This window comes from Eleginops maclovinus, chromosome 2 (genome assembly GCF_036324505.1).
Source record: "Eleginops maclovinus isolate JMC-PN-2008 ecotype Puerto Natales chromosome 2, JC_Emac_rtc_rv5, whole genome shotgun sequence".
NCBI classification, from domain to species: domain Eukaryota; kingdom Metazoa; phylum Chordata; class Actinopteri; order Perciformes; family Eleginopidae; genus Eleginops; species Eleginops maclovinus.
Window position 1 is genome coordinate 23,992,751 of NC_086350.1, and position 23,550 is coordinate 24,016,300.

The window sequence follows — 23,550 nt, forward strand, 5'->3', positions numbered from 1 at the left end:
TGTAACTTTTGGGTCCTGCCGATTTAAATAAGTGCTATTTAGGTGTTTGTACTGTGCAGTACATTTAACTGTAACATATACAGTGGGGCAAAAAAGTATTTAGTCAGCCACCAATTGTGCAAGTTCTCCCATTTAAAAAGATGAGAGAGGCCTGTAATTTTTATCATAGGTATACCTCAACTATGAGAGACAAAATGAGAAAACAAAATCCAGGAAATCACATTGTAGGATTTTTAATGAATTAATTGGTAAATTCCTCGGTAAAATAAGTATTTGGTCACCTACAAACAAGCAAGATTTCTGGCTCTCACAGACCTGTAACTTCTTCTTCTTTAAGAGGCTCCTCTGTCCTCCACTCGTTACCTGTATTAATGGCACCTTTTTGAACTCGTTATCAGTATAAAAGACACCTGTCCACAACCTCAAACAGTCATACTCCAAACTCCACTATGGCCAAGACCAAAGAGCTGTCAAAGGAGACCAGAGACTAAATTGTAGACCTGCACCAGGCTGGGAAAACTGAATCTGCAATAGGTAAGCAGCTTGGTGTGAAGAAATCAACTGTGGGAGCAATTATTAGAAAATGGAAGACATACAAGACCACTGCTAATCTCCCTCGATCTGGGGCTCCACGCAAGATCTCACCCCGTGGGGTCAAAATGATCACAAGAACGGTGAGAAAAAATCCCAGAACCACACGGGGGGACCTAGTGAATGACCTGCAGAGAGCTGGGACCAAAGTAACAGAGGCTACCATCAGTAACACACTACGCCGCCAGGGACTTAAATCCTGCAGTTCCAGACGTGTCCCCCTGCTTAAGCCAGTACATGTCCAGGCCCGTCTGAAGTTTGCTAGAGGGCATTTGGATGATCCGGAAGAGGACTGGGAGAATGTCATATGGTCAGATGAAACCAAAATAGAACTTTTTGGTAAAAACTCAACTCGTCGTGTTTGGAGGAGAAAGAATGCAGAGTTGCATCCAAAGAACACCATACCTACTGTGAAGCATGGGGGTGGAAACATCATGCTTTGGGGCTGTTTTTCTGCAAAGGGACCAGGACGACTGATCCGTGTAAAGCACAATTGGTGGCTGACTAAATACTTTTTTGCCCCACTGTATATATATAGTACAAACACCTAAATAGCACCTTTTTAAATACTATTATATATACCTGAAGGATAGAGGTAAATCTGCATATATATGCAGATTTACAGACGTCTCTTTCCTAATGCAAGTTAATGGGAAGAACAGGAACTACTGCAAATCTATTTAATAAGCTGTAAAAATTTAAAATAATTCAAAATTGAAGGTACTAAAACTTTACTTTATTTTACTTTATTTTTTATTTAATTTATGCTTTTGCTTGATTGTTTTTGACAACAATTTTGTACTTATTTACCCACCACATCAATATGATAAATATGAATCATTTAAAAACATTATTGATCCCAAATTAGTAAATGTTTTCATTCCAGCAGCATGTAAAACAAAGTATTGCGTGTAATTAGAAATAAAAGGGTAGTACTTAAACAATTATACAATATAAACATCTCAAAATATAAGATAAAACTGAACTAAGTAAGTGAAAATATAAAAGTTTACCGTGAGAAAAAATCGATAATCTATCTGACAAATTAAACACTTTTGAAGAGCTAAATTACAGCTAACACAATATAAAAAGTAAGATATTATCATTTAGTGTGAAAGACTGGCATATTAGATTAAATATAAATATACAATGCAGTGTGAAGTTACAAGTCCAGTTAACAAAGATAAACTTTGGAGCAGTGAGTTGTTAAACAGTTATCGCTGTTGGCAGGAATGACTTCCTGTATCTGTCTTTTTCAATTTTACCTAAGTACATTTACTCAAGTACTTAAGTACAATTCTGAGGTACTTGTACTTTACTTGAGTATTTCTAATTTAAATTACTTTGTACTTCTACTCCAATATAATTCAGAGGTTAATAGTGTACTTTTACTCCACTACATGTATTTAACACCTTTAGTTACTTTACAGATCTGGATTAATGATGGTAAATATAATCAGCCCTTAAATCAGACTTTAGTTCACCTGGAGTAAACTCAGCAGCTACCCTGCAGTATACAAAGCCATTCAAACTAGCTGCACCTTTACCAGCTCTGAGAACACTTTAATGATCAATCATTATAAAACATATCAGAGATATTATTCTGAAATGCACCAATCAAACGACTGACTACTTTTACTGTCGCTACTGTAAGTACATTTGGATGAGAGTACTTTCTACTTTCACTGGAGGAACATTTTGAATGCAGGACTTTTACTGTAACAGAGTACTCCTACTTTACTTAAGTAAAACATCTGAGTTGTTCTCCCACGTTTGCTTGGTATTTTTTAGCGCTTTAGTAGGATTTTAAATGAAATCCCATTTGTTTCCACAATGCATTGATACGGTTCAATAGGTCAATTTATCAAAAACAAATTCATAATGCTGTTACTTGGGTTATTATTATGCATATACACAGCTCCCTCTCCGGTGTCAAGTGAATAATCATATTCATATATTGACAAAGACTCCTGACTATAGGATACACAGGCTTCTATCTGCAGCACCTGCTATCAGAGGTGCAGGTAAATGAACTGTATCTCCAACATGACTTGTTGAGCAGATTACATAGCAGATGTGTCTCCGGCTCTGCACGCTCACAATTGGTCGCATAAACATTGCTCTGATCTCTGATAACGCTGCCACACTGCTTCTGTTCACCGACATTTTGGGACACTGTGATTTTCCAATCTCTTTTGCATCAGCACAACAAGGTTAACAGTAATTTGTGTGATGTATAGTGTTTATGCAGGCGACTGAACGAATACTCGGAGGAAAGGAAGAAAAATTGTTTCATTTTCTCTCTACAGAGAGGGATGGACAGAAATGTTTTTTTAAGAAGGGGAAAAAAGGACAGAATGAAGAAATGCGGACAGGGGCATGCTGGAAATTGTTCTGGAAAATGACAAATTAATAAAAAAGCGAATCCTAGAGGCATTGAGGTCTGATTCAGAGGGAGAGACGGATTTAATTCCTAATCATGTGAAGGACAATGAGGAGCAATTGAGGCAGACGCGGCAGAAATATCAGCAATTTAAAATGACACCTATTGTTGCTCTATACATACAAATATCTCTGCTGTAATGTGCTGTGAGCCTCTTCATTTGACCTTGAAGAGAAATGCTAAAGGTGAGGGAAAAGGAGGATGACATTAAATAAAGGTCTTGGTATCAATGTTATCATCAGATCAATCCGTGGCCTTTCCTCTGCACGGCTAAATGTAAATGCCAATGGCCTTTCCGTAATCATTGAGGTGTGAATGCCTAGTCAAATAAAGGATAGAAATGCTGCTAGTGTGGCTAACAACCTCAGCTCAATACTACAGTGGGGCAAAAAAGTATTTAGTCAGCCACCAATTGTGCAAGTTCTCCCATTTAAAAAGATGAGAGAGGCCTGTAATTTTTATCATAGGTATACCTCAACTATGAGAGACAGAATGAGAAAAAAAAATCCAGGAAATCACATTGTCTGATTTTTAAAGAATTTATTTTCAAATTATTGTGGAAAATAAGTATTTGGTCAATAACAAAAGTTCATCTCAATACTTTGTTATATACCCTTTGTTGGCAATGACAGAGGTCAAATGTTTTCTGTAAGTCTTCACAAGGTTTCCACACACTGTTGCTGGTATTTTGGCCCATTCCTCCATGCAGATCTCCTCTAAAGCAGTGATGTTTTGGGGCTGTCGCTGGGCAACACGGACTTTCAACTCCCTCCAAAGATTTTCTATGGGGTTGAGATCTGGAGACTGGCTAGGCCACTCCAGGACCTTGAAATGCTTCTTACGAAGCCACTCCTTCGTTGCCCTGGCGGTGTGTTTGGGATCATTGTCATGCTGAAAGACCCAGCCACGCTTCATCTTCAGTGCCCTTGCTGATGGAAAGAGGTTTTCACTCCAAATCTCACGATACATGGCCCCATTCATGAATTCTTTCCTTTACACTGATCAGTCGTCCTGGTCCCTTTGCAGAAAAACAGCCCCAAAGCATGATGTTTCCACCCCCATGCTTCACAGTAGGTATGGTGTTCTTTGGATGCAACTCTGCATTCTTTCTCCTCCAAACACGACGAGTTGAGTTTTTACCAAAAAGTTCTATTTTGGTTTCATCTGACCATATGACATTCTCCCAATCCTCTTCTGGATCATCCAAATGCCCTCTAGCAAACTTCAGACGGGCCTGGACATGTACTGGCTTAAGCAGGGGGACACGTCTGGAACTGCAGGATTTAAGTCCCTGGCGGCGTAGTGTGTTACTGATGGTAGCCTCTGTTACTTTGGTCCCAGCTCTCTGCAGGTCATTCACTAGGTCCCCCCGTGTGGTTCTGGGATTTTTGCTCACCGTTCTTGTGATCGTTTTGACCCCACGGGGTGAGATCTTGCGTGGAGCCCCAGATCGAGGGAGATTAGCAGTGGTCTTGTATGTCTTCCATTTTCTAATAATTGCTCCCACAGTTGATTTCTTCACACCAAGCTGCTTACCTATTGCAGATTCAGTTTTCCCAGCCTGGTGCAGGTCTACAATTTTGTCTCTGGTCTCCTTTGACAGCTCTTTGGTCTTGGCCATAGTGGAGTTTGGAGTATGACTGTTTGATGTTGAGGACAGGTGTCTTTTATACTGATAACGAGTTCAAAAAGGTGCCATTAATACAGGTAACGAGTGGAGGACAGAGGAGCCTCTTAAAGAAGAAGTTACAGGTCTGTGAGAGCCAGAAATCTTGCTTGTTTGTAGGTGACCAAATACTTATTTTACCGAGGAATTTACCAATTAATTCATTAAAAATCCTACAATGTGATTTTCTGGATTGTTTCCCCCATTCTGTCTCTCATAGTTGAAGTGTACCTATGATAAAAATTACAGGCCTCTCTCATCTTTTTAAATGGGAGAACTTGCACAATTGGTGGCTGACTAAATACTTTTTTGCCCCACTATATATGTATTGAGCTGAAATATATTGGTCACTGCAGACATAAGGCAAAATACCATTAAGGAAATATGTCAATAAGTCATAATGTTTATCCAATAGGACATTAAATAACACATTTTCTTTATTAAAGTTGCTTCAATTCAAAGGTAGTTTGTCTAAGTTATACAACGTTTAGCATTAAAATAAACTTTAAGATTAGATTCCAAAATGCATACACTGTGTAAGGAAATCGATTCCAACACCACCCATTTTCAAGATAGCGGCTTGTGAACGACGCCATTTTGTCTTTTTAAGTCATTGTATTTATACAGCTGTCCATACTGGTTATATTTTCTATATGTGTTTACTCATTTTTATTCATAATATTATAAAAATGGTCTGTACTGGTCTATAGTGTATTCGTATTTGAAATAATTATTAATGTCTATATTATACTCTCTATTCAACATTTAATATAATGTTTATACCCAATAATACTGATCATTTTAAAATCTGTCATATTTAGACACTTATACATCAGATTTCCCACAGCGGGAACATTCACAGTGACACAACAGTAGAGAGTATGGAGCAAAAAAGCAAAAATGAATAGAGTAGACTCACATGTCTATAAAGAGTCAAATACACGTCAACTTAAAAATCCTCATCATCATAAGTACACATCTATGGTAAAAATGAAGTTGCAGCATAGCAGTAAGAAAAGATATCAAGGTATTGGAATAGCAGTCATTAATAAACATGATAATAATGTGTGTATTGCATAACATAGTTGTTACAGCCATAGATGTCTGCCATAAATAACAATAGTAAAATGCAAAAGAGACTTAAGTAAAAGTAGAAATACTTACATCCTGATTTTGAAATGCTACTTAAGTAAAAGAAAGGAAGTATTATCAGCAACATGCATTCAAGTATCTAAAGTGAAAGTACTCATCATGCACAATGGCTCTTTTGAATGTATTTTATTATTATAGAATACTCTATTATTGTGATTTAATCGCTTAGAAATACATGAAATTTGAATGTTGTAGTTTGTCAATATCCATATATCATAGCCAATTTAAAAGGATTTTATAAAGAGTACAGTACCACATCATATATCAAATATGGCATGTGTTTTGAATAAATGTATTGGAGTAAAAAGTACACTATTTTCCCTAGAAAATGTAGTAAGTAATGGCATAACATGTAAATACCCAAGTAAAGTATACGTCTGACAAAATAGTATATAAGTGCAGTACTTGAATACATGTAGTTGGTTACATTCCACCATTGTACATACACAGCTCAAAGACATAATTGGTAAAACAGGGATAATGATAATGCTGCAGTGGTTTCTTCATTTTTCCAGAGCTGTATCTTATAACAACACTCTGGTGTCCAGCAGCTGTTGACAGTACTGGAATGGATCTTATGGCAGTACATGTTGTTCCCAGTGCCTTGGAGTGGGACCTGGTTCACAGCCTCTGTGCTCCTAATAACACCTGTCCTGACCTCACCTATCAGTCTGTGAGGGTCTTCGCCATGGTAACAGTGAAGCACGCTGAACTGCAGGCGCCATGGTGACAGTGTGGGTTTAGGGCTGAGCTAATGGCAGACTGCTGTAGCTCTACAACCCAGCAGTCTGCCATATGATGTCAGTCAGGCAGTGAGTCACAGTGGAGCCAGTACAGCATCACTCTGTCCATCTGCTGCAACACCACGCACACACACACACATACACTCACACACACACACACACACACACACACACACACACACACACACACACACACACACACACACACACACACACACACACACACACACACACACATGATTATATACAGAGCCTCGTTTACTGAGAGGAGCTGACCGCATGCCATGCAGATGATGTTTACTCATCCAGCCATACATGCTCTCACCGCACTCAGTAGTGATTTCTGAAATCTGATCCATGTGATCCAAACACAATTAGAAGTGTATTGCTCGAGAGTTACCCTGACAACCAATGCATTTTACATTTGAGTCATATTATGAGTGAAAGCATGGAAGCAACTGTACAGAACACAAGCAATCCTACGATGTTCTAATAGGTGCTGTCAATCACATAATCAAATAAAGATATTGTGTGATCAATCATGATCAGTCATTACTGGGGTCAAACTTGGTGATGTGATTTATATCATATTCCAGATAAAGCATTATCATTGACAGCCCTAGTTTTTTAAAAGTGGGGTTTTGATTGGTTGGGAACGATTACCATTTATTAGGTAGCGCCCAAAGTGTTTGCCGTCATTCCCGCTACAATAATTGAGTTAAAATGCTTTATTAAGGTACCTTACTTGAAAACCTTAATATGTTTTTCCTCCACACTATTTTTCATTTATAAAAAAAGCCAGACTTCTCAAGTACAACATCTTTATACATTTTAGCAACTCTTAATTACCATCCAATAGCTATGCCCTCTATCAATAAATGGCAGTATTTAAGTCTGGAGGGACTTGGCTTGGGAACCTTAGGGTCATGGGTTCAAGTTCCAAAAAAGGACTTCATTCAACCCTCAGTTCCCATTCAATAAGCTTAATTAAAATGATCAGCGTCACAAAAATACAACAACTAAATTCAGCTTCAAGCTTGTATCAAAACTTGTGTGCAAACAAAACGCTCCTGGATTGAATTTGTTCTTAAATGTCACAATTATACTCAGATGATTCAACAACATTTTAGTTTTAATTAAAGGGAATTGGCCGAATTTTTAATTGCAACCTCTCAGCTTCCTTTAAGTAATGTAAACCCTCTCTGTCTTCCTCTTCCCCCCAGACCCGTACGAAGATCATTCCGGCTCCCTCCGTCTCATCACCATCAAACCAATGACTGCTCAGCCCACCTACTCTTACCCCTCCTCCTCCTCCCACAGCCAGGACTCTGTGGTCCCCAACGGGGAGGTGAGTCTGCTCACACACACAAATACATAATGTACACACACCCTCAAGGCTCATCATACTCAGCTGTGAGGTGATCCTGCAGCGCTGACAGTATAGGGCAGAGTAAAATCTAGAACATCATGATGCATTAAATATATGCGTATACTGTGTTAAAGCTATGTTAATTCACAGGCCATTAACATCAAGTATTTTATAATAACTTATAAGTTCAAGGTTTTTAATACTACATATTTTTCCACATTGAGTATTATAATTCCTATAGTTCCTATATAACTTCCAACTGCTCTGACACCTCCCCATTAAAAATGACATTATTTTCCAGTTCATATTTGACATGTCTCCATGCTTTAATGTTCAAAAAGCTGTTTATTTTTCTCAAACTGCCTGTGCTGCAGCATCTCTTTCACCGTCAGTCTGAAACCAGAGCCCAGTCTGCTCTGATTGGCTAGCTGGCCAGCTCTGTTTCGATTGATCCACCGCTAAGAGATCTCCCACTCCTTAGACTATCACTTATGTGTTGGAGCGCTAGCCAATAGAAGCCCAAGTATTACATAGTGATGTCACTATGTCATGGAAGTAAACAAAGGAGTCCAATGGAGGTGTTTCAGGCAGGGGGTGAGTGTGTGGGAGAGAAACTCCCTCTGGAGAGAACTTTGGGATGTTAGCCTTTGAAGACCACTGACATGCACACTACACACTCTAGGAAAGGGAAAACAACAAAAACACAATGGGGCCCCTTGAAACCGCAGAGCGCCAGAGGGCTGTTTTGTGTGTGGGTGAAGCGCTGCTGTAGTCACCTCTCACTCTCTTCCTCCCTTCCTCTTTATTCCTCTTCTCTCTGCACCCCTTTGCAGCTGAGACAGCGATACACAGGCTGAGGATAAACTATCTCTTAATCCATAAACATAAGACCAGAACATTCCCTCAGGCCCGCTCTGGTTTCCAGTTCATTTGCGATTGATGGAGTGTGCATTAGCAGAAGATATCATGTTAGGGTGTGACACACTCTGAGTGTGGAGCTGTAAGAAGTGTTTGGGATCACATTGGACACAGAGGACAAAAAAGTGTATCTTTAATTGAACAGTCCATCATAAAAAAATCTCATCCAATCTCAATGGGTCGCTTTAAAGCAGATGGAGCATGACAATAAGGTGCATTTCCTTCCTGGATGTGTGCAGGCGAACCACAGTGGGCTGAAGCAGAAGTCGGACATCGAGCACTACAGGAACAAACTGCGGCAGAAGGCCCGGAGGAAAGGCTACGGAGAGTTCTCTCTGTCCGAGACCGGCAGCCACGGCTACAATCACCGCGACGCCAGGCACACTCGGCATGACAACGGGGTCAAGGAGCCACTGACCGCTGAGGAGAAGAGGGCCTCCTTCGCAGGATGTCATAAGAGGTATGGTGCTGTGAGGGCAGTGGATGGGGGGGGGGGTGGCGCTGGCTAGTATCAGAGCCACACACATAGGAACCAGGTATGCATCAGCTGCTCGTGTGACAGTCAGACTGAGCGGTGTTAGGGAGAAAATCCGCGAAGTAAACGGTGATGTCATGACACAGCACCAGTAATGTAGCTGTCAAAACACATATGTCTAGGGGTAGCCTACATTATCCAAGTGTAAATAACGAGCAATCATGGCACACCCCTCCTCAGTGGTTCAGATATCCATTGCAGTTCTATGATGAGACCAGCGATCATGTGTCTTTTAGACATATTGAAACATGTAACCTGGACTATGGAAGATGAGGACATTTGATGAAGGGATCGAAAAACATGAAATTGAATACACAGGTGGTAACAGGCATGCGCCATTCAGTTTCTCTATTTGTCGCGTCCTCACCTCCCACTTCTCCCTGTATTTAAGAAGAAGACCCTTTATTTATAACAAAGGAGAAATTCAGTTCACTCAGTTGGTATTATACACAGTACAATACAAACGCATGCTCAGGACAGGACCTATACACATTAAGTTTGAATACAAACAGTTTGTATACAAACACATGCATTTTCTGTCATGGAGAGGTGTCGGATAAAACAGGCTACCAGTTTTTCCAGCGCCAGGGAGCAATTGGGGGTTTGCTCAAGGGCCCCCTCAGCAGTGACCAGGAGGTGATCCGGCACCTCTCTTTTTATTGTTGTTTTGTGACCCAAGTTATTTATTCATTACACAACAACACTGTAGCTGTGTAATGATATGACAATACACCGTTAGAATCTTTGAATCTACTGCCGAGCAGATTTTCAGTCAACGATTATTGTGGCACAAAAAGTTCACAATCATTTATTTTTTCACATTTTCTATATAAACTTTTAAACAAATGATAATAATGCTGAAACAGGTCATTTATTTCTTTTAAACGTATTAAGCATAATTAAGAATAACACTGATGTATGAGGAGGTGGGGAGGATGGAAAAGCTGAAATGTAAATGAATGTAACCTGTGTATTTTATATTTATATTCAATACCAGTATATCCTTATATGAGCCCTACCAGATATCCTAGTTTTGTTCCGTTTCATCATTATTTAGGAAGATCTCTGTTAGAATAAAGTGCTTAACAAGGTCTCCACCAAGAACCACAGACTGCTGTCAATGTGCAGCTGTAGAGCATTGTTGCTTAGCAACACATAAGGAGTGAGTAGTGAGGGGTGATATTTGGTCAGTACATTAATCTTTTAACGTTCATGCAGACAAGTGTTTGTTTTGCCTCCCTGTCAGTTACTGATTTAACACCACCTTTACAAAGTCCGATATTTGCTGTTCAGACGATGAAAAGCAGCCTCTGAGTCTGTGGATGTGTGTAGGCATATGATCGCCATGTCAGGGATTCAGAGTGCACAAACACCAGAGCATTAAGCAGCAAGGTTTTTATCCAAAAATAGAATTTAATGTATCTCACTTTCCACTTTTAGATTACCTGTCCATTGACTACTATTCTTTGGAGGTTTAACCTTTTAAATCAAACTACTGATTAATAAGGAAAATAAATCCTGACAGTCAATCAGATTTTTATTCAAAACAATCATTACTAATCTTTTTTAATTAGCACTACTCGAAGACACTATACATATACAGGGTCAAATTCTAAAACTATTCAACAGACTTAAAGTAGACAATATTAGTTACACATTAAAAGCAGCTTTGAAAAGGTGAGTTTTGATTTGTGATTTGAATATGGACAGATCAGTGCGATCACAACATGTTTGGGAAGGGAGTTCTGTCCCCCCAGGTTCAGGTTTTGTTCCGTTTCAGCAGATAAGTAGCTACAGTATAGCCCTGAGCTGTAGTTACAGTGTGTTTCCTTCCACCTCTTCATGCAGGTACTCCCACCCACGGGAGCCCACCTACTGGAGCCGGCAGTCTCTGAGCAGCCCAAGCCCGGTGGAGACGGAGATGGACCTGTTAGTGCTAAGAGAACGATCCAGGAGGGGCATCCGCAACAACGGCTATGACGTGAGTAACCTTCTGATGAAGACTGTAAAAGCTCAATAGTGCACAGAAATACAGTATATAGGATGCAGTTAAAAGTAGATTTTTAATCATTAAGTGAGTAGAGGATGTGACAGATTTACTGAAGTATATATTCTGAAAAATACCCTGCAAAACTAGGTAAAGTCAAAAGAAATTAGAAGTTGGATTTTGTAAAACAATATATTTTTTCCTGTCTTAGATATAAATCAGAACCGGTTTTATTACCAAGTAAGTTTACACATATGAGGGATTTACTTCGGTATATCAAAATATTTGAATATTATACATGCCGTTGATGTCAGGTTAACTGTACTTTTAAATATTGAATACATTTTAAAATACTCAGTAAATCCAAAAGAAAAAAAAGAAAACATATTTAGGTTCCACTACATTAAGGACATTTTTAAACTTGAATGCAGTCTAGTCAGGCCGAGGTCGCCCAGCAGAAATCAACCTTATTGTTGTCTATGTGTGAGACATGGTATTATATTGAAAGAAGCTTTGGGTCTGTATGTATTTTAAATGTAAGCCGATGCGAAAAAAATAAACATGTGTGTGTGTACATGCGTGATCACATAACAGCCTGTCAGAATAAACGTAGGCCACTGAATTAAATCTGAGTGTGAGTCGGTCGGTCAGCGCCACCTAATATTTTCCACGTTAGGCCTGACCTCGCAGATCAAATGCCCACCCATGGATTTAGGTCTGCTGCCGGGTCTGAGTACGATTACTCCCTAAATGCTAACTTCAGGAAGGTTTAGCTTTGTATTTATTGTTGTATTTTATAGAGGGCTACTTCTGTTTGGTTATTTTTAAGGCGTTAGTATGTCGTGCTGTTGATTATATTATGTTACACTCCCATTTATTGACCTAATTTATTCCCTATAAAGAAAACTGCAGTACAGACCTCTGACCAGGTGACTCATACAGGGTGATGGTAAAACCGAAACCTGATAGTGGTGACAGAGTAAAGCTCTGACACGATGTTAAACGAATAAAATAATCTTCTGTGAGCATTTCTAACTTTAATCCTTTACTCCGACTCTGATACTGGGAGCTCACACCTAGAGGATTAACAAATCACCTTTCAGTGAACTTTAAAAACCTGCACCAAACAGAGAGATAAAGACAGAAAAGGAAGCAAATGACAAAAAGATTAGAGCAGAAGTGATTCATTTTAACGACAGGAGGAGAGGGAGAGAGGAAAAAAAGGAGGAGATAAAATGAGGAAGAGGGGAGTTTGAGTGAAATGTCTTTCTGCTGTGCCACAGTAACAGCAGCACCGTGCTACCTAGCTGAATGTCAATGACTCTGAATATGATTATAGCCTTTTCATGGATGCAGATGGGATGCTCAATAGGGTTTAATGGCCTTGGATGTGCCAAGGAGTGTGTGTGTGTGTGCAGACACATGCATGTTTGTGTGTGCTGATACAGCAGTTGTATAACTCATCAGCTTGGTATTCATGCGTACAAATGTCGAAATCCCACGGCATGCTTTGTATTTGTGTCGGTTTTGTGGCTAAATATGATATTTGTAGACAGGTATGTGAGGATAATATAATGGTAAGTAATGTTTAACAACTTTAAGTGGAACCCTGTAGTTTTGATATGAACAGATTTAGTTATTTAAAAAAAACAATTCTGTCATGCAAATAAATCTTCTTTTTAAAATGTATTTATTAGTTTATTCAGCAGGGGCGCTGCGCATTAATAAACATAGCTTTAAATACGCCGCAGTTAGCCAAGAGGCTTTTTTTCATCTATGGTCTGCAAAATCTTGTAAGGTCACCCTAAAAACAAAATATATTTAAACTAATCCATGCTCAATTAAATTAAAAATAGACATTTTGTTTTATTCAAATGTATATTTGTTTAAAATATATAGTCAAAGCTTATTAAAAAAAAACATTTTGGGTCAAAAACCTCAAATCCTTTACGGAATGAACCATAACCTTTATGATTCAATACATAAAAGATACAAATATTTGTTTAGATTCATTACAGCCCTAATACCCTTGTAATATGCATGTATTATTTCTTGCATGTGCCTAATAGAACAGTGATTTCCACTGAACTGAGTAATGCAGGAGAACTCCTCCAAGGAGGAATTTAGTCTTAATATATGTTAAATATACAGTACTGTAGATGTAGATATATAGACATAACATATTGCAGTGTCTTTGTTCCCTAAAAAAAAAAGAGCACATGGTTATGGAATATTGCAGAAAATAAGCAGATGTTGAAAACAAACTTTGATGATACTTGCAGGTTTTGTTCAGCAAGATTATATTCACATTTAGTATTTTTAAAGTGTTTGTGCTATTGCCAGAACTGAAACTAAATAATTGAAAACCATTTTTTAAGCTGAAAAAAACCCTGAAATAATAAAACGTTTTAAAACTCTGTATATTTTGCATTACACAACACATGAAGTGTAATCAACCATGAAGAAATACACTCAGAGAAACCTGCAGGCCCATTAGCTATCAATAAGCCCAACCATTGCAACTGCTATGAACAGTAGAGAACATTTTCTATTTGATTTGGCCGAGATGCTGTCAAAATAGGAGACTTTTTGTAGTCTGTGACAGAAAACACATATATTTAATGTATACGTGTTATTAAGGCATTAAACAGACTACACCATAGCTTCACGGCTGGAATGTCATCACCACTGAGGACACCAGCTTCTGTGTTTGGCCTGATGACCTTTAACTGCCCCAACAATCTCCGTAGTCTCATGTATTCGTAAGCAACTTCTGAAGGGCATTCAAAAGCTTAAAAATTCACAAGTGTGATGTTTGCAGATGTATTTTATAGCGTAGGAGAAATCTTGAAAACCGCTTAAGCTTGTGTTAACCACAGACTGTATCCCAGGCATCTAACCCATTGACTTCGACACAAGAGAACAGCACATTTGAAAATGCTGACTCATTTCATGGTGTAATGACTCATCACTCCAGCCCTTTTCTGATGACAGTGCCTAATGTTGAGATAGAAATTTAAAAACTGAGTACGAAACTGCAGCAACTTTTTTCAACTCCTCCATGAACTTATTCGTATTCTTTATTAGGATCCCAATTAGCATTAGCATGAGCATTGGCTATTCTTCCCGGGTCCTAACAAACAGTCAAACATACATAAAACAAAACAATAAAACAGCTCATCATTTCATGCAACTCACAATTGAATATGAAGTGCAAACAAAAAGGACCAACCATCATGAAGCCAAAGAAAAAATAATACAAATAATTCTACATAGCCACAGACACAGTTCATGTATACTGTGTATTACAGAGATGATTTTTATGCAAACTTTTGGAAGGTATACTCCTCGGAGAATTTGTGATTCCCTTGTCCCTGTCCTCACGTCACCCCTCTTCCCGCCGACACTGCAGGGCGAACCGGAACCGTTTGAGGAGACCAACGTGGACCGGCTGATGAGCTCCCTGGGTTACGGAGGCGGATCCACCGGCACCGGGAACGGCAGTTTGGGGGTGAAAGCTCACCGCGGCTCCGACTCCTCCACACTCAGCTCCCAGCCATCCATTGATGAAGTTCGCACGCAGATGCACATGTTGCTAGGCAACGCCTTCAGCCTGGCACCTCCGGACCATGACCCCCCTTCTCCTCCTACCAAGTACATTTACACATGATTTATTTCTAAGCACATCTGCATGATTTAAACTAAAAAAATAGAGAGTAACAGGATTTCTGTGAACTCGAACTGTTTTTCATGAAGTGCACCAGAGAACTGGAGAGAGTGGGTGTGTTACTGTCCTCTAAACTTTCTGTAAATGTTCCTCTCTATTATAAGCAGCCACCACCATCACCACCACCACGCCCACAGAGCCTACAACCCGTCCCACACCAGCCACTACAGTGACGGGGTGACCAGCGCCCCTGGCACAATGAACCATCCCTGTGGGGGCCGGCAGAGGAGCGGCTACGAGGACATGCACCAGTGCAGCCTGCCCAAACCGGTAAGAAGCACTAGGAATTATAATAAATAACAATATATTTTATTTGGAGGTGCCTTTCACGACACCCTACAAGTCATAAAAGGTTAAAAACACCAAAAGATGACTGTTCGAGCCAGTCTTTTGTTTTTATTAAAAGAAGGCCAACTATTGTCACCACCTCGTGACCTCTGTAGAAGAGACTCTAAAGGACTATATTTCCCACAGCGCTTGCCTCTCTAGAGACATGGAGAGGGGCAACCTGTGCGGAAGACGCCGTCAAAACACATCCTCTTTTGTTTTGATTTGTTTGACTATTGTAAAGGCGTATTTTCTTTGTTGAATGTGTGTGGAAAGTGTATTATTTTATTTTGATGAAACGCGAGTCACACTATATCAACATATCATCGGCAGCCAAACGAGTAAGCAACTGTAATTGAAAACAAAAAAACACATGACAACGAGTTAGCACTGTCTGTTTAAGACGTGTAAGCGGCTTGATGGAAACAAAAGAAGGAAGTCGCAACATTGAGTGGAGGCCAACATAAAAAGAGACATTTTAAACAGAGCCAAATAAGAAGAACAAAGACATTGAAGGGAAACAGAGAACAATTAGTTCTGAAAGTATGTCTTTGTTTTGTAATTCTACCCAAATACAATGGAGGTAAATAGAATTCCTTAAGTGGCGCCGTTGACAAACAGTTTGAACTATTTCTTCCAAAGTAGTTGAAATAAAAAGTATTACCGGAGAGATTCTATGTAGAGAAGAGATCAGGAAAGGTAACCATATGACATGAAGGTTAGTATTAGTAAGTATTCATAAAACCACAATGAATAATTTTACCATCATTTTGCCTTAAATAAAATATAATTATTTCCTTCTTTATGATTAAATACAATTAATATGGTAACTCTCGCAGTTGGAAAAGAAAGATTTAGATATGTTACATAAAGTTACAATGACATCACATCGTTAAAAAACACCATAATGTGTGCACGCTTTCCATTAAAAAGTATGAAAACATGTTACAGTAACAACATTAAGTTAGGAGCAGTGATTGATAAACAGCTCTGGAAAGAATTGAGACCACTCCACATTTTTCTTAAATCTTTATCTCTATATGTATGGCAGCCATTCCAGTGTCTGTTGAATTCCAACACAGAGAAATGTCGTCAGGAGTTTATAGAATACAATAAAAAATGAATAATAATAATTTAACCCAAAGACGTATCTATAAATAATAAAATAATGCTACAGTGGTTTTTACATTTTTCCAGAGCTGTAGAGTCTCAACATCTATAAGGAACATGTTTAGATAACATTAATACATTAATATATAGGTTTAGAAATATCAAATGAATAAATTACAATGTGCTCATTTTTAGTTCAGTATGTTACACTATTAATACAATTGTTAGTAAGTCCGTGTCATGCTTATTTTTACTTGGATCATAACAACTTTTTATTTTATAGCATATCAAAGATTTTCCATGAATAAAAGTAAGGAAATAAAATGCATGAGTAGAAGTAACATGCTGCACAAAATGAGAATATTAAAACAAAGTGCAAGTTACACAAGTCCAGTACTTGAGTTCATCTATTTGTTAATTTACAGCCATAAAAATCATCATTCGGGTCAGCACTCGGTAATTAATATATAACGCTATGCTAATTCAAAACATGGAGAAAAAGTTTAAGGCAGCCAAATAAAACCGGTAAAAAAAAATCCTCCTTGAACCAATTATACATCTTCAAGTTGTATATATATTTTTTGCACACAAGGAGTTATCATCTGCAGATGTAGTACTCAGATCGTGTACTCAAGTAAAAGTACTCTCATCTAAATGTACTTAAAGTAGCGACAGTAAAAGTAGTCATTGTTTGATTGGTCCATTTCAGAATAATATCTCTGATATGTTTTATAATTATTGATCATTAAAGTGTTCTCAGAGCTGGTAAAGGTGCAGCTAGTTTGAATGGCTTTGTATACTGCAGGGTAGCTGCTGAGTTTACTCCAGGTGAACTACAGTCTGATTTAAGGGCTGATTATATTTACCATCATTAATCCACATCTGTAAAGTAACTAAAGGTACCTTGAGTACAATATTGACCTCTGAATTGTAGTGGAGTAGAAGTACAAAGTAGCAAACCATTTAAATTCTTAAGTAAAGTACAAGTACTTCAAAATGGACCCTAAGTGCTGTACTTGGTTAATGTAGATCTACAGATAGGGTCAGCAACACCACTACCTTTTCATAATTCCAACATTCAAATTTTCAGTACAAACGTGGACAGATTGAAGAGAAATTCTTGTATTTAGTGCTCTGTGTGCAGCTGTTCAGTAAGAGAGAAGCTTTGCAGAGATTAAAGGCGGTGGATTGAACACCCATCACAAATGACAGCCTCCTGCAGCTCGAGTCCGTTTTTATCTTTGGTTTTCTCTGATCAGATATCCCTCTGTATTTGTCCGCTGTTCCTTTCCCTATTTTTCCTTATGTTTCCTACTTTCTAGAGTCCAGATGCTAGTGAATATTTCTCTTAAGTTATATTTCTGGCTTCTGCAGGGTTTCCGCTTCACCCAGCTTCCTGATATGGGCATCGGATCTCCTCCGCCTCTGATCCCCTCAAGACCAGGACCCCCACCTGGGACCTCATTGCGACGGTACCACACAAAAATAGACACACAAACATAAAAAAGACACACATCTAAGCTAATTTCATAAAAGTTGAATCTCTGACATGACTTTATATCCACTTTGCTGTTACAATTAAAGAAATGCTCACATGTGACATTTAAAAGCATTCCTGGATGACTTCACAGCCAATCAGAGTGCAGCACTATAATCACTGTATCAGATGATTCATATTTGTAGAGAGTGCACAGGAGTAATAAAATAAAACTAATGAATTTTATCAGCAATCACATGAGTCGACTCTCCTCCACTTCCTCCCTCCCTCCCCCATCTCAGGCCCATATGTTAGTCTGCTTCATTTGATCTGAGCTGCTTCTTCATTTAAATACTGTTGCTGTGTGCGCCATGTTGCTGGGCACTTTAGCGCTGCAGAGAGTGATTGACTGCTCGGCTGTTTGTGGATTGCAGGGAAGGGCATGCTTGCCATCTAGTGGACAAACGGAGAAAATAACCCCGTAAACAAGCTCCAGCTCTGATGTGCAGCAGAAAAAGGCATTATTTATTTCTTTTAGCACTTTTCGTATTTTTCTTTTTGTATGACAGATTCATCTTTTGTGATTTTAATTGCGTGTGGCTTATTTTTTTATTTTTTGCTGAAAACCAGGGATAGAAAGCAGTCAATGAGTCAGCTTGTCATACATCAGTTCCCCGGTGCAGGGAGAGTACATCAGTGTAATTACTCCTTATTATGCACTGTGACGCATAAGTGTGCACAGTACTGCATTATGGTCCTGAGCATTAGCTGGCAATGACATCCTCTGCCCTGCGGTGTCCTGCTGTAGGGTGGCATGTACCACGGTTAGTGTTGGTACAGTGCAGAGGGGAGGACATGAAGATAAGGAGGAGGAGAATATTAAAACGTTTTGTGGATTCAGATGATAGGGTGATGAGTCAAAGAAAGAATGATAACTATTATTTGATAAAGAAACTCTAGTATTTATTGGAATGTTTTGGATATTATATATCTTCTTATATATTGTGTATTTTTTCACTTTCTCTCAACATGAAGGGTCTAGTTGCAAATGCTTACCCTTATTACCAGGAATATAAGTTTGGTGGGGAAACGTTAAATACTTTATTCATTTATTTTGGCTAGCCTAAAAGTAGCGGACATTTTTTTTGGTTGAACTTAAAGTGGGGAAATTAAAATTAATTGTTTATAAACTGGAATTATTGTATTACACACATGGTCTCTTACATTTCTCCGGAGCTGTATTAAAGTCATGAAGTAAAAAAAAGAAAAAAAGATGTATATCTGTCCATATTCTTTTTCTCTGGAAGAAACATTTCATGTAATACTGTCATATACTATTTGTTTAAACAGCGCGAGTCCGTTGCTGAACTTGACTTAAATATTTCAAGAGAAGGATCCCATACTTGGTGTATGCATAGGGATACGTAATGTAACAACAACAACAAAAAACATTACTTCTAAGCTATCAAAATGATTTGACCTATAGCAGTATCTTCCTCTGTTCTATATTGGAGCTTGATTTGAGCTGGTGTAAACACCCTGCAGTAAAAAGCATGTTTATGTATTTAATAATTGAGTGATTGACATGTTTCCTTCCCCTCCACTGACAGTTCCACCCCTGATGTTAGTCTGAAGCCCCGTGTGTCAGAGGCCCCGGACCTGCAGGCCCAGCAGCACAACGGGGCCCCGTACCTGCCGCTGTCCAGGACCCCCTTCCCCGCTGTCACTGTCGACCAGTCCATCTCCACCTACTCAGGTATGAAACTAGGCCCACGCTCTTACATCATCAGCCCCACACGTCTCTAAAGATTTATGTTTAATAGAAGCGCGTTCCCCACATAGAAAATGCGCTGTTTATCGAATCAAGCGCTCCCTGAACGTGAGCAAGACAGCAGCCAGTGTTGGAGAGCTATCATCCCTCTCTGCTTACAGCTATAGTTGTGTGGCTTTTTGAACTCTCTGCTCCGGCAGTGGGCTTCACAGCAGGCCCCCCTCACCCTCATAGCACCTTGCTTTACGCTGGGTCATAATCCACTCATATATAATATTGTGTTTACTATAAAACTAGAGCACAATATTGTAATGTGGTGCAATTAACTCAATTTAAACTTGTTTCCATTCAGTAATTCAGTGATTTTTCACACTGCAGCACAAATTGCAGGAAAAAGTAATGTTGCACTTTTTTTTCTCCTGAAAGGGAAAGTGTGCGAATTAAATCACTTGGTCATTTACACCGATGGATCATAGTTATAATTATGACCTTAACAACGAAAAAAATAATGGTGAAATCATTTTGGCCATCATCCCACATGATCATTTGTATCCCCCCACCCAAACAAATCTCAATTCAACCCCTGCACTCAAAAACTGAAAGGTTGACTTTAATTAAATGTATTTTGTCAACAGATTATTGTATGAGGTTAGTTGAAAGCAATAATATTAAGTTGAACCTAATATTTTGTATTTAAACTTAACATTATTGCTTCCAACTAACCTAATACTGTTTTGTTTATTCTTTTGATAAAATACATTTAATAAAAGTCAACCTTTCATTTCTTCATGTCAGAGTGCTGCTGTTGAAATGCATTATAGGTGAAGATCATTGGCTAAACCAACGTTTACGTCTGACAGGAAACCCAATAACGGCCGTCTACGCTATATCTGCCAACCGCCCCGGGTACTCGGACTACTTCGTCATGTCGCCGCCGTCCTCATACCGGAGCCCGTCCTGGATGTCCTACCCCCCCGAGCAAGATGACCTGCCGCGGCAGTGGAACGACACACCAGTGAGACACACACAATACTTTATGTTGTACTTTCTCCTGTCTGTTAAGTGTGTGAAGCAGGTCTTCTCTTGTCCCCACAGAACTCCCGTCATCTTGAAACCATTTGCTGAAGCGCTCTGTGGCGACACTGAGGGGGAACAGCCCACAGCTCGGTGGGTGGGAACTTCTCTGCAGCTGTGTTACGTTGTCATGGTGTATCGTGAATGGAGAGGGGTTTTTATATTACAAATTATATTTATACCTCAGGATACTGGCACCTAAGGTGAAAAATCTGCTCGTCACCGCCGCTAATCTTAAAGCGGCTAATGTTGGGCGTGATGACGTTAAGTCGTCTCATTTAGACACTTGTAAGCAAACGCCATTTTTAAATCCACCAGTGGGGTATTTACTGATGTATTTCATGTCGTAGAATAATAATCTTTTCAGTTTCTGTTAACCACAGAAATTATTTCAAGACTAATAAAGTTAGATATATTCGTTCAATAAAATCTAACATCTTAACGTCTAATCTGAATCCAAATACTCTGTCTAATGAGCCTGTATCAGGAGGCTACGCTCTACAACTGAATAGCTGATTATAATTTTCCGCAGTCTTCTTGTAGAAATGTTCTCCATTTGCAGAAAATACAATTTTAAAAAAAAATGGAACACACAGTTAAAGAACAGTTTTTCAAAACTTGTAGAAAATGTAGCCCGACATTTGATGCAACAGGCTGTGAAGATCGTGTATCTTTTTAAGTAAAAAAAACCCCCAAAAAACTGTAAAGATGCTAATAATGGCTTATTCTACACTTCAAACACACTCCAAAAAGTTATACAGCATTTATAATCACTACTTTATTGAAATTTAACAATTCTACTAATATCATTTGACATAATTTGTTCAATAAAACGTTTTTTGTAAAGGGAAAACAAAGCCCCCAGCGCTAACAGACCTGCTAATGGACAGTTTGCCAGCTCACAGTCGCTAAGAGGACAGTGGGTTTACAGTTTATTCAAACTTGTATTCTGCAAACCATTATTCTTTTCTGTAGCAGTTCCATCAGAGGAGTGTAAATATAAATGGACAAAGTTAAAAATCAGATGAAGCGTCTTTTATTTTGGACTCTTCCTGTTCTCCATCCCCTCAAAGGTCGGCTTGCTATCAGTCAACAACACAAGTGCCGTTTGTAAAGGTTCAGAATCAAAACTCCTTTATTCATCCCACAGCGAGAACGCTTTCATCATTACAACATGGTGACAGTGCGGACAAAAGCATATTTGCAAATAGTAGCTAAACATAATTAATAAAAACAATTGTGGAATCTGGATTGCAGTTGTCAGAGACGTGGTCCAATTGCTGGGTTCGCTAACCCAGTAAGCGGGTTTAACTCCGGCTCAGAGAACTATTAGGCAATGTCTCCCCCTTTTCAACTTTAAAATAAATAAATTAATACAAGAAAAAGAAGAGGCAATCACACATGAATAAAAACAATTAAATAAGTACAAATCTATGCTCCGAAATAGTAGCAGTAGATAAATGAACATGTTACTGCATATTTGACCAATGTGTGTTTCTCCATGTGTTTCTTTGGATAGAGGACTTCCCTCTCACTGAAAATTCTCTGGAGCTTTACCCCCCCCTCCCTTTACTTCGGCCCGGCTTTCCTCCTGTCGGATTTGCCCCCCAGCCTCTTCATCTGCAGATCACTGAGTTTCCCATCCTCCAGAACTCCTCTCCCCCCTGAAAGCCCCTTAATCCGGGCAAGGCTCTGCTTCAGACTCCTGCTCCCTGAGCCCCCCAGTCTCACTGGCCCCTCTTTATGGACCGTCTCCTCTGTGGGGACCACCATCGTACAGCGAAAGGCCCCTAACACTGCTGAACTGAGCTGCGTGAAGCTGCACAGGGCAACTTTTCAACTCGTTTTCTGCCCCAGCAATCATCGTACAGTAACTGCCATCTGCCCAGCACATGACGGCCCCCAGCGCTGCGTTATAAGTGCTCAAGGGCCCCAGCTGTGGCCCCAAGTCTGCTCCTCCTGAACCAGACTGGACCTTCCTGGATTTGACTCCAATTTCCACCAAAAAGCCAGGGAAAGCTGGACTGACTTAAAACTGTGCTTTTTTGATGAATCCAAAATTCCTACTGTATGTAAACACTCTACAGCTGGTTAATATGTGTATTTTAAGTGAGAAAAAAAATATTTATGGAAAAAGGGGGGAAAAAAATCTCTCGTCTTGAGCTGTCTAAATTTCAGTTTTTGGATATTTGTGTGCTTTTGTCTTTTACTTTTGTGCATTGATTAATATCAATGGATTACTGTACAAAAAAAACCTAGCAAGTGTTTCTCTTTCACTCACCTTATTTCAAGGCAAAAAATATATGACATTCTTCAAAATAGAGAAATCGGCGGCTTAGTTTTCTGTGGTTATGATGGCATTTCTGTACTTTTGAAAAAATAATTACTTTGTTTTCCCTTCATCAGAGTCAGTGATGAAAACAGGAATTAGTCACAATGTTCTGTCCATCATCTGATTATGAAGTGTTTGTCTGCTGATCATTAGGCAGACCTGTGTTAAATACTCTGATTGAAATCCGCACACGCAGGAGCTTCTGGTTTGTTATACGGTGGCCGACAGGTGCAAACGTGCTACAACGGCCCATAACATTTCCATCAGGGGAAACGCGCTGCAGTTTAAAAAAAGATGAAAATATAAAAAGACAAATGTGCCAAAACAC

At 39.1% G+C, this 23,550-nt stretch overlaps 1 protein-coding gene across 2 annotated transcripts in view; it reads left to right on the top strand.

The window, feature by feature from the left end:
* Nucleotides 1-22,277, top strand: part of kiaa1549la (KIAA1549-like a) — a 119,874-nt gene extending 97,597 nt beyond the window's left edge. For both annotated transcript variants that reach the window (XM_063875162.1, XM_063875154.1), the window contains 9 exons: nucleotides 7,819-7,943; nucleotides 9,122-9,342; nucleotides 11,266-11,398; nucleotides 14,817-15,058; nucleotides 15,236-15,401; nucleotides 17,943-18,040; nucleotides 19,656-19,801; nucleotides 20,677-20,831; nucleotides 20,912-22,277. In XM_063875162.1, coding sequence (XP_063731232.1) covers nucleotides 7,819-7,943; nucleotides 9,122-9,342; nucleotides 11,266-11,398; nucleotides 14,817-15,058; nucleotides 15,236-15,401; nucleotides 17,943-18,040; nucleotides 19,656-19,801; nucleotides 20,677-20,831; nucleotides 20,912-20,941 — 1,316 coding nt within the window. In that variant the 3' untranslated portion in view covers nucleotides 20,942-22,277. The remainder of the gene's footprint in view (nucleotides 1-7,818; nucleotides 7,944-9,121; nucleotides 9,343-11,265; nucleotides 11,399-14,816; nucleotides 15,059-15,235; nucleotides 15,402-17,942; nucleotides 18,041-19,655; nucleotides 19,802-20,676; nucleotides 20,832-20,911) is intronic.
* Nucleotides 22,278-23,550: the final 1,273 nt, after the last annotated feature.